General features: G+C 44.1%; 1 protein-coding gene across 1 annotated transcript in view; it reads left to right on the forward strand.

Annotated features, from left to right (window-relative positions):
• The window catches only part of Tars3 (threonyl-tRNA synthetase 3), a 41623-nt gene extending 28187 nt beyond the window's left edge, over positions 1 to 13436 (forward strand). The window contains exons 13-19 of the mRNA XM_055623205.1: positions 50 to 187; positions 2851 to 2928; positions 3007 to 3107; positions 5906 to 6010; positions 10012 to 10084; positions 11137 to 11251; positions 12537 to 13436. Coding sequence (XP_055479180.1) covers positions 50 to 187; positions 2851 to 2928; positions 3007 to 3107; positions 5906 to 6010; positions 10012 to 10084; positions 11137 to 11251; positions 12537 to 12685 — 759 coding nt within the window. The 3' untranslated portion in view covers positions 12686 to 13436. The remainder of the gene's footprint in view (positions 1 to 49; positions 188 to 2850; positions 2929 to 3006; positions 3108 to 5905; positions 6011 to 10011; positions 10085 to 11136; positions 11252 to 12536) is intronic.
• The last annotated feature ends 1352 nt before the right edge of the window (positions 13437 to 14788 follow it).

Below are 14788 nucleotides of genomic sequence, written 5' to 3' on the forward strand. Positions count from 1 at the left end.
GAATTTAAATTGGTATTCCATTTGAATGTTTTATCTATTTAAATTTCAGATTGAAGAAGAAATAAAAGGGTGCTTGAACTTTTTACAGTCCGTTTACTCAACATTTGGCTTCTCCTTTCAATTAAACCTGTCAACAAGGCCCGAGCATTTCCTAGGGGAGATTGAGATGTGGGATGAAGCTGAGAGGGTAAGCATTGTGATGAGAGCCTGAGAAACTGCGCCTCCCTGGGGATTTACACCGAGGAGTCAGGGAGTGAGGGTGCAGACTGCGGAATGTAGCTAGCCAGTTCTCACCTCCATCGTGATCGTCTGTTCCACACTTTGAAACTGATGTGGGGTTTTCGTTTACACTCTTCAGTTCTGGGGCCTTTTTCTAGAACACACAGAAGCTAACCATGTACTAGGAGGCAGGAGAATAGCGGACACTGTACGAAGAGTTTAACAGTTATTTTCCTGTTGTGAGAAGATGAACGACCACAGAGGTGCACAGACACACGCTAGGCTTGAGCTATAATGGGGTTTCCTCTTCACACATACTCTTGCCCTGTGTCCTCACTACACTCTTCTTCCCTGTCTACTGAATGAAAGATCAAGGTTATATGAGGTCTCCTCTCCCAGGAAGGATGCTGACTCAGTTTACCTAATAGTCACATGGAAGTAGAAAAAGAGGGTGCAGAGCATGGCTTGGAGGTTCTACCTGCTCACATATGTCAGCTCTATGGGGGAACTGCAGCTCTCTAAGGATCAGAGTGAGCATGAGGATGTGATGGTGGTGCCTGTGCTCCGGTGATAACACCCACTACGTGAGCCTGTGGGAAACTTAAATAGATTCATGTATATGAGACAATAATGGGCAGAGTGCCAGGCTCGTGCCAATGTGCAGTTGATCTTTATGTCTGTTTGTGTCTCGTTCCGGTTATTTAGAATTGGATGGGTTATAGGAATAAAGGAGGGGATGGACCAGATGTGGGAATAATGGGCTGGAAGTCTTGACATTTTTGCTCTTTCTGACTGATGTGGCTAAAGCTTAGCAGACAAGCCTGAAGGAATATGGCAGTATAGATTGGAGCTTCTTCTACTTTAGGGATCTGCTCTCATAGTGACCAATTTTGATTCACTGGGAGTCAGTGAGAGGAACATTTGAGGGGCTTTATTTTATTGTTGCTGCATTGTTGTCATCATTGTTTTCCTCATATGTCTCTGAGATGGCTTGAAAGAACCCAAAGCTTTCTTAACTCTGTCTCTATAACCATCTCTTCTCCTACTGCACTGCCTCATCCTGTGTCCCCAGAGGCCTGATAAAAATTTGGTGACCTGTGCCTCATAATTCTCCAAACCTTGGCCAATCTTTGGCCTTTTAATGCCTTGGGCACTCTAGTACCCTTCAATCGCTATCACTGGGCCTTGGATTCTCTGTCTCATATTTGTTCTCCTTCAGACACAGTGCAGCGAGGAGGGCCATCCCAAGCCCGTGCAGCACCTCTATGCAGGTGGCCCTTCTTGGTCCTGGGAGAGGGAGGTTGCTTCTGTTGAGTAGGGTCCACTAGGGATGTTGCCAGCATCTCAGGCATGAAATTCTGTCAAGAACACACCCTGACTGGGACCCTGGGAAAGCCCCTCATTACCCCAGGAGTCAGTTCCTTGTAATCCCACCTGTAGCCTTGACTTCCTAAAGACCCCCTGTTACAAAGTATCAAAGCCCTCCTGGCTAAGCTCCAGTGTATTGGGGTTATGACAGGAATCTGGGTGTAGTTCTGGAGTATTGTGTCTCAGAGCTCTTCAGGAAGCGGGTCCAACGCTTCTTCTATTAGTACTTATCTGGACGTCCATTCACTATACGTAAGTGCCAAGCGTCTTCACCACAGGCTACATCTAAAGCTGGAGCTGGCTTAAGCTGAAAACCAAAGTGAGATTCCTATCCCCATACCCCGACAACTCAAAAGGCTTGCCCCCCTCCCCCCAGTTGCAGCAGAGGTCAGACACACAAGGGGAAGTAGTGACACATACAGAGAGAATAGAGAAGCAGACCTAAGACTCCCATGCCTCTTCCTGTGTGGAAGCCCCACCTGCAAGAAGAAATAGCTCTCAGACCATCACTAGGAGGTACCTTGTCCTGGTTTGTTTTTGTCAACTTGTCACAAACCTAGACATATCTTGGAAGAGAGAATTGCAATTGAGGAATTACCTCTATCAGATTGGCCTGTAGGCATGCCTCATGTCTATGGGCTTTTGTTGTTGTGTTTTTGATACACGGTTTCTCTGTGTAGCCTTGGCTGTCCTGGACTATGGGACTTTTCTTGATTGTTGACTGATGTGGGAGGGCCCAGCCCACTGAGGGTGTGGTACCACCCATGGGCAGGAGGGCCTGGAAGGTACAAGAACAGCAGGTGACTCTAAGCCTGGAAGCAAGCCAGTGAGCAGGGTTCCTTAATGGCCTGTCTTCAGTTCCTGCCTCTTGGTTCCCTCCCTGACTTCACTCAGTGACAGACTATGGCTTGGGAGTTTTAAGATGAAATGAACTGTGTCCTTCCCTGAGCTGGTCTTGGTCATGGTTTTATCACAGTAACATGGAAACAAAGTAGAAGACACCTGCTGTCAGTGTGTGTAGGTCAGAGAGGCCTGCACTGGAGGGAGGGGCTTTTCTAGAATCTTCTGAACAAAAGAGAAAAAATGGCACATTTTCTCCAGTGTGTTGTTAAAGAGTATGCATTGATGAAGGTAGGATGAATGGATGGATAGATAGATAGACAGTTAGACAGATAGATAGATAGATATGAGCTATATGGTCAGAAATGAATATGTAATAAAGTAGGTTTTTTAAAAAATGTTCTCTCTTTTAAAATAAAATAGCAATTGCAGAACAGCTTGATGGAATTTGGAAAACCATGGAAAATAAACCCAGGAGACGGAGCATTCTATGGCCCTAAAGTAAGTAGAGCACATTCTGAGAGAAAGAAGTTATAAAAAATGAAAACTGTCTCTAAGCAAGCATTATTTAATTTACAGATCGATATAAAAATTAAAGATGCTATTGGCAGATATCATCAGTGTGCTACAATTCAGCTGGACTTCCAACTGCCCATTAGGTTTAATCTCACATATGTTAGGTGAGTGATTCTAATATCTTCACTATTTGTCATAAGATTGTGGGCAATGCAGAAATAAGCCCAGTGAGTTCGGGTGTCTGCTACGCACTATACATTTGTTTGTTTTTGTAATCTGGGATTTTCTTCATTTATGTTGCTAGGTCAAAATACTGGGTACTTCATAAAGAAACAAGATTTATTTGGGTAAAATATGGCAACAGCATGGCACGGGCCTCCTACTGCTTCTCCACATGGCACAGACATGGGAAAGGATATAGCTTTGTGTAGAAGAAAGCAAGCAGATGAGGCATCCCCACTTCATAGTAACCTGTTCTCTTGAGAACTAATATGCTGTGTGAGAACTACAGTAATCCCTTCCCAGAGTATCCCCTTGACCTAATCTCCTCCCACTAGCTAGACTCTCATCTGCCACATCTCTGGCTGGGGTTGGAGCTTAGTGATAGAGTGTCAGCTTAGCCTTTGCCAGGCCTTGAATTCAATCCTAACCCCCTACAATAGAGAGGGAAAAAAATGTTTCCTGATATTTCTATTGTCCAAAGAGTTTCATCAAGGAGTCTGTTGTGTTTTTTTTTCTTTAGTGTATTGATATGGTTGACAGTGTTTATTTAGAACACTGAACTGGCCTTGCACTGCTTAGGATAAAATCCACTTGGGCCTTGATCTGCCAATAGTGTGTTGAGACTGTTTGAATGCATATCATGCAGGAAACTGGTCTCGTCTCCTGTACCAGCTTTAGTAGGTCTCAAAATGTTGCTCTTTTAAAGCAAGTGAGGAAGTGTTCTCTTCTGTTCTTCCCGGAAGAGATGGGGTAAATTTGGTGTTGTTTCTTTTTCAGATAATTGGTAGACTTTCCACTGAAACTGCCCATAGCTCTAAGTTTCCCTTTGTGGGGGGGGGGGAAGTCATCGTCATGTTTAAAATCCAGTAATTTTCCTGGGATATTTTCTATCAGAGTTATTATAACAAACAAACAACCACTTCTCACTTGAGGGGAGTGCAGGAAACTGGAGCACCCATGCAAGCCATCCATTCTAGGAGAGTGTGGGGAGGAGGTCCATTCTAGGAGAGTGCAGGGGATGAGGTCCCTACACAGTTGGAGATGGTGACGGTTAGAACCAAGTGGAGGCAGGAAGATGAACCCCCTGGAGGAGTTGGGGGATAAGTTGGAGAAAGAGTTGACGTGATTTTGAGACCTAGGGAGTGGGAAAGTGAGGCACCCCCATGACTGTGTATTTTAAGATAGCAAGGGAGGCTTACCCATTGCACACAGTCTTGAGAAAGGCCATCAGACAGAGCTCAGCATCGATCCCTGTGAAAAGATGCAAATAAACTTCTAATTTTGATAAGGAACATTTACCAGCAAACAACAGCAGCATCTCAACAGAGCCAGAAAGGTGGTGGGTATATCACTTGCTTTATTGCTGCCCAGATTTATCCCAGGAGTGCAGAGAGCTAGAGTCTTTATGGAAGCTCTCATGTCTAAAAATCCTACAAATCAAATGGGTAGAACTCAGAGCAAGGAATGAAGGAAGGGAGCCTCCCTGAATGTCAGCAGTCAACTGCTAGGAAAGACAAGGCAAAAGCATTTCAGAAGCAATGGCGGAGCATTTGAGTACAGAGGAGTGAACTGAAGAAATAGAAGGTGTGATGGGGCTTACATCATGAGATTTTATCAAAAGCCAAACAGTTACTTAAGTGAAGAATCATGCCACAGTCTTGGAATAGGGAGAATCAATATGGCAAAGTTACTGATTCTCTTCAGACTTACCTACAAGGTCTAATCTGCTGGGATCTTTTGAAGGGGATTTTGCAGTTATTCTAAGGTTTGTTGGCTAGTGTTAAGTGTAATAGCATAATTTTATAACACTAGTTAATTAAAATAAAAGATGTGACAGGAAATGTTGGATACATAGAGGCCTGCAAAGACGCTACCATTGTTCTTTCATTTCCCACATGAAGCAGCAAATAACATTTAGGAATATTCTATACTGTTTTCCACAGTGACATTTGTGTAAGTCAGCACAGCAATGAGTTGAGGCTGCTTCCGAGGGTCCCCCTCCCCACTCACCGCCACCAAGCTCTCTGGGCTGTCCACAGCCTTCTGCCTGAGTCTGCAGTAACCATCAGCAGGAATGTTAGGCAGTTTTAAAACACATGTGAACTGGGTTAAGCGAGGACCTCTCCGTATTTGTTTGTTTTGAGTGTGTTTTAGAAGTAGCTAACCGGTACAACTTTGAGATAAACATTTCTCAAAAGAACTTTTTCAGTGTCATGTATTATATGTGCTGAATAAACTGAGCTCTGCCTCCTGAAAATACGCAGAGATCTCGGTGTGTCTTTCTTCACTGAAGCTGGCAGTCACAGTTGGCTTCCTCGTGGTTTTCTTTCCCTTATGGGAAGAAGGGCATGATGGACTGTAAAGCCCATGTCATGATGGTTTGTGGTCTGTGGGTAAATTTGACTGGTGGACTTTTAAAATAAATATCAGAAATATTTTGAAGGGGGGCAGTGGATGAGGGGAGAATTGGATTAAATAAGACTGGCTAAGCCAAGCTCAGAGCTGGTGCGCTCTGCTTCCCTGATAACATGATTTAAAAATCCATGAAAAGGATTAGTAAGCAAAGCAAAGGCTTGAGGAAACCTGCTAATAAAAACAATTTTCTAGTGAAAATACCCAAAAACACTAACAATAGACAAACTGGATATAGGGTAAGGAGATAAACTTATTGCCAGCCTTAGGAAAATACCTAATACATGTTTTTTGTTTGTTTGTTTGTTTGTTTTTGTTTTGTTTTTAGTAAGGATGGAGATGATAAGAACAGGCCTGTGATCATTCACCGAGCCATACTGGGATCTGTGGAAAGGATGATAGCTATTCTCTCAGAGAACTACGGGGGAAAATGGTAAGTGACCTGGGAAGGAAAAGCTGACTCTCTTCTACAATCCTGTCTGAACAGATTAAATGTCTGCTGCATAGCACAGATCCACACAGCAAATGGAGGATTCTTGTTCCATCTGCCAGATCAGAAAACAGAGAACGCAGAAAACTGTACCATTGCCCTTTAAGGAACGTGGACTGTTGATGAGTTATCTTTTCACCCTTTTCCAGCCCACCACAGTTTCAGTTGTGGTCTGGAAAACACGTCCTAGCTCCCACTGTTCCACGTCTTAGCTCACTGCCTTCCCTTTCAACTCTGAGTGGTACCCTGGAAGATCCCTGTGATCAGTGAAAACCACATATATCTGATTCAGATATGACCCACACAGTATACCAGCGCTGAGAAGCCGCCTTAGCCATGCAGGCCCAGTGAGGAAAGGAAATGCTCTTACATGCCGTAGCTTGGGTCCTCTTATCTGGAAGGCAGGCTGGCCACAGGCGTGGTGAGCCAGTCTGATCACAGGGCCAGATATGTAGAAGGAATCAGATGGAAAACACAGGTGACAAGTTTGGTAAGAGCAATGTTGTTGATAGCACCATGGGCCACTGTGCTGCCTAGTTTTATGGCACCTTGACACAAGCTAGAGTTGCCTAAAGGAGGAAACCTCAACTGAGAAAATGCCTCATATGATATGATTGTAGGGAATTTTCTTAGTTAGTAATTGATGGGAGAGGGCCCAGCCCATTATGGGTGGGGCTGCCTCTGGGCCAGTGGTCCTGCAGTTTATAGGAAAGCAGGCTGAGCAAGCCATGGGGAGCAAGCCAATAAGCAGCACCCCTCCATGGCCTCTGCATCAGCTCCTGCCTCTGGGTTCCTGCTCTGTTTGAGTCCCTGTCCTGACTTCCTTCAATGATAAACAGTGCTGGGGAAATGTACAGCCAAGAAACCTTTTCCTTCCCAACTTGATTTTTGGCTGTTGAGTTTTGTCATAGCAATAGAAACCCTAACTAAGACAGTGGGAAAATTACACATCTATTATTTCTTACAGCTACATGTGAACCTATGATTATGTCAAAGTACAATGCTGTTTTAAAAAATATAGAGGGTAATGTTTGATGTGAGACACATTTACCTTTTTCTTCCTTGTGGTGAGAACTTAGTTTAAAGATGGGATGGAGTGCAGTGGGGACTATTCCCAGCTGCTATTTTATGAATATACAGTCACATAATCTTTTCTTAAATTATAAAAGTAAAATAACACATAAAATCAAACACATAGCAAATCTCACAAGCACAGCTTATAAAGTAAAAAGCAAATGTTTGTTTTTATGCTCTGGCCTCACCCGCTCCCCATCCTACTTCCCCAGAGAACCTCACTCTTGGAGACAGTTTCATTACAAATCAGGCAGGTGTTTGAAGTCTTGATGTACAATGTGTGGGGATTATGGGCAGCTCTCTAAAGAGAAGCGGGTCACTCTACACAGGATCACTTCCTGTTCTCTACTGCATGTCTGAGTCCCACCAGCTTCCCTTGGGTTTTGGCCCACTTCACTACTCCACACTAGTATAAGACACCACCACCTCGCCGACTTCCACCTATTTCAAACAAAGCCAACTGTACAACATGTGTGTTCATACCTGCACTTTTGGTTTCTGTAGAGTCTCAATAGTTTAGAATCTCTGTGAGACCAAGGTGCATTGCTCTAGATAAGTTGTTAGGGACTTACAGGCTTTCTAGCTATGCAGGACCTTTGCAGGATGCTCAGTTCATAGATTTCCCAGCTTACTTTTACTGCTCAGAAGGGTGAGCCAGCATGCTGCCTGGGGACAGAGTGTCACCTGGTCAGGCTTGTGCAATGACACAGAACTTTCAGAGGAAACTGAGGCAGTGGCACGCAATGTGCCTTGTGGGAGCTGCAGGGGTTGTGTATAGGGACAGTAGCTCTGGGATAGCAGATTCTGAAGCTAGAACTAAGCTCTATTAGCAGAAGATGCTATTGTCTCACTAGTGCTGCTGGTTTGGCGCATCGGCACCCAAGGGTGTGTTATGTTAGTGCTAGCAGATGTCATGGCTGTTGGTGAGGCAGTTGCCTTTAAGCACGGGGTGGGGGTGGGGCTGTTAGTGAGTCATGTGATGCTGGCTTACTCCCTCACTTCTCTACTAAGAAACTGCTCCGTGGCACTGCTGGCGGAAGAGAACAAAGCGAAATCCAGAGCTACCATCTTTCTAGGGAAAATCACTATCCTCTGGAAACAGCCTTGCATGATGAAAGGGACCCAAAGCAATCAACTGATCTAACCTAGCATGCTGGTCCCCTAGGTAAGGACTGGTCACTACTGATGAAAATTGAGTCCTCAGAAGAGGTGTAACGAAGTGGAATCTAGTGAGGGCATGGTCATGTGGTGGCACTCATGAACATCCTTTAGTGGCCACTGTTCATGATCCCCTGATTGGGTTCTCTTGTGTCTATCCAAAAAGTCCTCAACAGTAAGGGCCTTTTGTTGGGCAATTCCACCATCATGGCCAACTTAGCTAGGGTTTCTTTTGCTATGATGAAAAATCATGACCAAAGCAAGGTTTATATTGCTTACACTGTTCATCCTGAAGAAATTCAGGTCAGGCGCTCAAACAGGACAGGAATCTAGGGGCAGGAGCCGATGCAGCTGGGAATAGTCCCCACTGGACTCCATCCCACCTTTAAACTAAGTCCTCATTACAATGAAGAAAAAGGTAAATGTGTCTCACATCAAACATTACCCTGTGTATTTTTTAAAAAACAGCATTGTATTTTGACATAATCATAGGTTCACATGTAGCTGTAGAGAAATAATGGATGTATAATTTTCTTAGTTAGAGTTTCTATTGCTGTGAGAAAACACCACGGCCAAAAATCAAGTTGGGAAGGAAAAGGTTTCTTGGCTATAATTTCCCCAGCACTGTTCATCATTGAAAGAAGTCAGGACAGGGACTCAAACAGAGAAGGAACCTGGAGGCAGGAGCTGATGCAGAGGCCATGGAGGGGTGCTGCTTATTGGCTTGCTCCCCATGGTTTGCTCAGCCTGCTTTCATATAGAACCCAGGACCATCAGCCCAGGGACGGCATCACCCACAATGGGCTGGGGCCTTCTCCCATCAATCATTAATTGAGAAAATGCCTTGCAGGTGGATCTTATGGAGGCATTTTCTCAGTTGAGGTTTCTTCCTTTAGATAACTCTAGCTTGTGTCCAGCTGACCTAAGACTAGCCAGTACACCCACCTTCCGCCAGAATTATACCATACATCACAATCAGGATATAAGTATTGATTCTACTTATATGATTCACATGTGCTCAATTCTATGCACGGGTCCATTTAGTTCCATAAGATTGTATCACATGTAAGTGTGAAGTTATTACCACCAGTCATGGTACTGAAGAGTGGCATACCCTGTAACAACCACTCATGCTTTCCTTTCATGGGCACATACATTCTATTCCACTGCTGTCTACTAATCCAGCAATCGTGAACCTGTTTTTTTCTCCACAATTCTGTCATTTCAAGAGTGTCACATAAATGGGGTCATGCAGTACACAACTTTCTGAGATTGGCTTTTTTCCCTCACCCACTAGACTTCCCGAGAGCCATCTGTATCCTATTCGTAGTTGGTTCACTGTGATTGCTCTTGCTGTTCCTAAGTGTGCCTGACCATGTTTGACCTACTGAAGCACACTGGGGTGTTTCCAGTTTGGAGCTGTTCTAAATAAAGCTGCCATGGATGTCAGCATGGAGGTGTTGTGTGTGGACACAAGGCTCTCTGGGACAGATGCTCAGGAGTGCAAGAATGCGTCCACCCTCTTTTCCTATCAAAACTCCAAATTTCCTTTTCTGTCTGTTCCAACTTAATAAAGCTCCTTTTGTGTCTATGCCATTCTACAGGTACCACTGTCTCATGAGTCTCACCTTGAGAAAGCTTTGATAACTTTTGATCACCTAAGTGGTCATTTTGAAATGACTTTAAACAAACATATTTTATATATTTTCCAGGCCTCTCTGGTTGTCTCCTCGCCAGGTAATGGTCATTCCTGTAGGTCCAACTTGTGAAAATTATGCACTACAGGTAAGATTGCAGACATTTGAAGAATATAACTTGCCACAACTTCTGTGTAGTTATCAACTTGAAATGTCATTCACGCTTTAAGATAATGCCTAGCCAGCAAGCTTGTAACAGCCTTTTTTTTTTTCAGCTGTTGGGAGCCATGCATGACTTATGTCTACATGGCTTTGTTTTCTTAATGCTTTTGAGAAATGGGTGTTTTCAAGCACCCTGTACTTACTCTTTTCCATGTGTTTTTATTGGGAAAAAACTTATTATCTGAGCTTATAATAACAAATATTTCCTATCTTATTTTTTGGGGGGTGGTAGGGCAGTAGCCTAGGAGCAGTTTATCTGGTTGCATCTTTAAACTTTTTTAAAAATATATTCATTTATTTACTTATTTGGGCTTTTTTAAAGTCAGGGTCTCTCTATGTAGCCCTGGATGTCCTAGAACTCACTATGTAGACAAAGCTGGCCTCAAACTCACAGAGATCCCCCTGCCTCCTGAGTGCTGGGATTAAAAGTGTGCACCACCACACCTGGCTTATTTATTTTCTAAGTATGAGTGTTTTACCTGCCTTTTTGTATGCCTGGTGTCTGAAGCGCTTAGAAGAGGGAACCAGATCCCCTGGAACTGGAGTTAGGGATGGTTTTGAGCCACTGTGGGGTGCTGAGGACCAAACCCGGGTCTTCTTCAAGAGCAACAGGCACTCCTAAGTGCTGAGCCATCTCTCCACCCCCCTAGCCGTTTGGTTCCAGTATGGCAGCTCATGGGAAGCAGCCTTTGGCCACAGGCACCGTGCCTGAGTTGGTCACTGTGTGGGTTGCTTCTCACGCTGTTGGATGCCCTCCAGGGCAAGGGATCTGGAAGGGAGTGCAGTGACACACTTTGACAACCTAGATTCAGTAGTAATAAGCACCCCCTTCCATGCCTTTCTGTGAACCACACTGACCACCTCTGAACACGGTGACAAGAGTCCCCCAGGGCTGTCAGTACTAGGAGATGGGAGACATAGCGCTGCTGTGGAGTCTGGCTCCCATAAATGATGTAATGGCACCCCACTTTCTTCCAGGTGTCCAAGGAGTGCTTTGAAGAAGGCTTTATGGCCGACGTGGACTTAGATGACAGTTGTACACTGAATAAGAAAATACGGAATGCACAGCTGGCTCAGTATAACTTTATTTTGGGTAATTTAAGCTCATATATTTTTCTAGATGCTTGGCTTGGGGATTTACTTAAAACAAAAAGGAGGATTACAGTGTAACTACTTACCACAAGTTGACTGTCGAGTTGTAGTACACAAGGCAGAGGCCTGCAGCTCCACGTGGAGTCTGCGGAGCAATGTTCCTAGTAACAGTTAACATTCAAGCCCAAATGAAGATAGATGCCAAGATTATTTCTGCAGGGGAATTGCACTGCTTTTGCCCCAACCTGGTGCAAAGCCAAGATGCTTTCCTTTGACTTTCTGGTTTATTAGAAAGCTTGGACTAAACTATGGGTAGAAAAAAAATTCAAATGATCAAAACAAAGGATAAAGAAATAACATTCTCAGAGATATATGAGCAGTTAGGTACAAAGTCCAAAAATTTGGCTTTTAAAAAAATATGAAAATTAACAATCAAATCAAGAGAACCCAATATTAACGTACTTGGAGGTATGGTATGGATATATTCTGTAAGTTGAAAGGGTCTGCAGTTAAAAAAGGAAAAAACATGCCTAGAGTTGTTCTGTCAGCAGTTGATCACTGGTAAGGTTTGGCTTGTAGAAGGAAGTGCAGTGGCAGGCTTTGGCAACCTAAATTTGGTAGTAATAAGCACCCCCTTCCATGTCTCAATCAGCCTTTCTGGAAACCTCAGATTAGCTCATTGGAAAGGGGTACCAGAGTGATGGCCTGAAAAGTAGAGTTAATAGCCAAGCTACTGAAAGAGCAACAGGAACTCAGCCTCACGAGGGCTGTGTCTCTCCATTTCTGTTTCCTGTTTTGCTCTGACTCTTTATACTTTTGAATGTCCTCATAGTTCCGCTGAACAGTTTCTTCTTTCTATATGGGAAGAAACATGGGTGCAGATTCTTTACATCTTCCCACAGTGTGAGTTATGAGAGAGAACAGGCTTTCCCCCACTCTCTAGAAAATTCTGCTTGGCTTGCTTGGATCCAGCCACGTGATTTTCCTTGGAGTCATCAAATAGGAAAGGAAGAATCAGAAGTCTGTAAAACAAACAAACAACAACAACAAAACCCTTCCCATTTGTGCTCTAAGACGACATAGTGTGCTCTGAAGTAGACAGTAGAGAGGCTCAGACACCACCCCTTCCCTCAAGCCACTTAGCTACTAAGGGAGAACCTAATGCGAATTAGACTGAAACTTAGCAAGTAAGATTGAGGAGAAACTAAGGCATGTGTCAAATGACTGTCAACTTATGGCAGGTAAATCATTCGTTTTAAAATGTTTATTTCTCTTTATTTCTACAGTGGTTGGTGAAAAGGAAAAGATAAATAATGCAGTAAATGTTCGAACAAGAGACAACAAAATTCATGGCGAAGTATCAATAGCTTCTGTCATTGAAAAACTGAAGAACCTAAAAAAATCACGTACACTGAATGCTGAGGAGGACTTCTGAAACCTGCTCCTTGTACTTTGATGTAGCCTCGTTTTGACCTCTGAAAACCTGTTTTTCCCGGCCACTTATAAGATGCCAGTACTTTTAAGAACCCCAGGGCCACTGATAAGCCACTAATGCAATTCACCTAAGAAGGAAAAGCGATTATTTGATATATACAAATCTTTAATGCATTGTGTTCTGAGACTAAACAGGATATTCTGGAGAAATTCCCAAGAGATCAGGACCTCAGAGACCTCAGTGGTGAAATGCTGTGTTCCTTCAGAGAGGGAAGTATCAGAAATTATGCTCTGTTCTTTCTCAAAAGATGTGCTTCCAGCCTGAAGGCTGTAGCTTTGTGCCTAAAGCATCTACTTTGCATGTATGAGGCCTGGGCTCCTACCCCAGCAGCTGGGACCTCTCACCCCACAGCAACAAAAATCCTTTCAATAAAAGCCCACGGTCCTTTTTGAACATGGCACGGAGGTGTCTTATTTTCTAATGCACATGTCTCAGGTATCTTTATGGCTGTTTCACTAAAGTCCGCAGTGAAACTTCATGCCCAAAGTCATTACTTCATTTAGTCAACAATCATAACAGAAGTACTAATACTGTGCTGTCAGCAAAGGACTATGAACCTCAAAGAAATTTTGTGAAATCTGTTGCTTGCATTGTAGGCTAAGAGTTGCAGTTTTAATGCTTCCAATTTCATGATCTCTTAGTTAGCTTTAGAAAAACAAATTCCCAAATAAAATGCATCAATGGTGTTTTAGTACCTCTGCAATGTAAATGCCATGTTAGGTTGCTTATCTGGGGTTGAATTATTGCTTTCATGGGATGTTTCACTTATTTGCTGAATCAAGTGTATTTCTGATTCTTTTTTTTTTTTTTTTTTTTTTTTTCAAACAAGGTAGGGTTTCACTATGTAGTCCTTTGCTGGCCTGGAATTGACAGTGGTTTGCCTGTCTGTGCCTCTAGACTATATTTCTAATATTTTCAAAAGTATGTTTATTTTGTGTGTATAGGTGTTTTGTCTACCTGTGTGTCTGTGTACTGCAGGAGTGTGTCCATTATCTGCAGAGGCCAGAAGAGGGTACCAGATCACTGGAACTGTGGTTATTATTTGGTTGTGAGCTGCCAGGTAGGTGCAGGAAACCCAGGTCCTCTGGAAGAGCAGCCCCTGTATTTCTGATTTTAACTGAAAGGAATACGTTACTGTCTTGGAACCTCATTTAAGTAGCTTTACGCCAAAGAGAATTTAGTTACAGTTTTTTTTTTTTTCATTAGGTGCTGCAGAATTCAAATTAGATGCATCTGTCTCTGATACATTAATCATTTATCTTCCTGGGAATATGAAGAGTGAAGCATCATTAAGTGTCATAGATGAAACCCGTGTGACGGGGAAGAGTGCAAACTGTGACAATTTTTAAAGCTAACATTTACTATGGGTTTGCCGTGTGCCAGACCACCACTTCATGTACTTTTTCACTTACCAGATGTGCAAGTAGGGAGATGGGGAGTTCGAGGACCCCCAAAGTGCATGTCAACAGAATACAAGCATGGGGAAGAGAGGCGTATCTACCGTGCTTCCTGAGGTATACAAGATGGTCGGTCGTCTTGCTGGAGGCTGGTGGTCTCTTAGCTGAGCTGGGACTTTTCTATGTAAAAATTCCACACACTAGGCTCTTGCCCCAGGCCTTTGAAGCCTGACCTGCTTTTTCCAGTCTCAGAGGGACTAACTCTAGACCGCATGTCCCTCAACAGTTAGGCTGTGGTGAAAGCTCAGAGGTCCTGGCGCGCGGGGCTCCTGGAGCTACTTCCCCAGCTGCAAGGCTCAGCTGCAATAAAATGGGCTTACCGCACCGCGTCACAAACCTCTCTTCAAGGGGCTCGAGGGCGGTTCCGATTCGGGTCGGAGTCACCTCCGCTGGGGCCGCTGCAGGGGCCCCAGCTCCACCCAATCCCCCTGGCCAAAAGCCCTCAAAGTGCGGCGGCTGAAAGGCCCCGCAGCTTTGGACTCGGGACCGCTAGCGGAGCCCTGTTGCAGTGCGCCTGCGGGCCGCGCCCGGACACGCCCCGGACACGCCCCCCCGGCGCGCCCCGCAGCCCCGCCTCTTAGCCGGG

Source organism: Psammomys obesus, unplaced genomic scaffold, assembly GCF_907164565.1.
Source record: "Psammomys obesus unplaced genomic scaffold, mPsaObe1.curated_primary_1811, whole genome shotgun sequence".
Taxonomy (NCBI): Eukaryota; Metazoa; Chordata; class Mammalia; order Rodentia; family Muridae; genus Psammomys; species Psammomys obesus.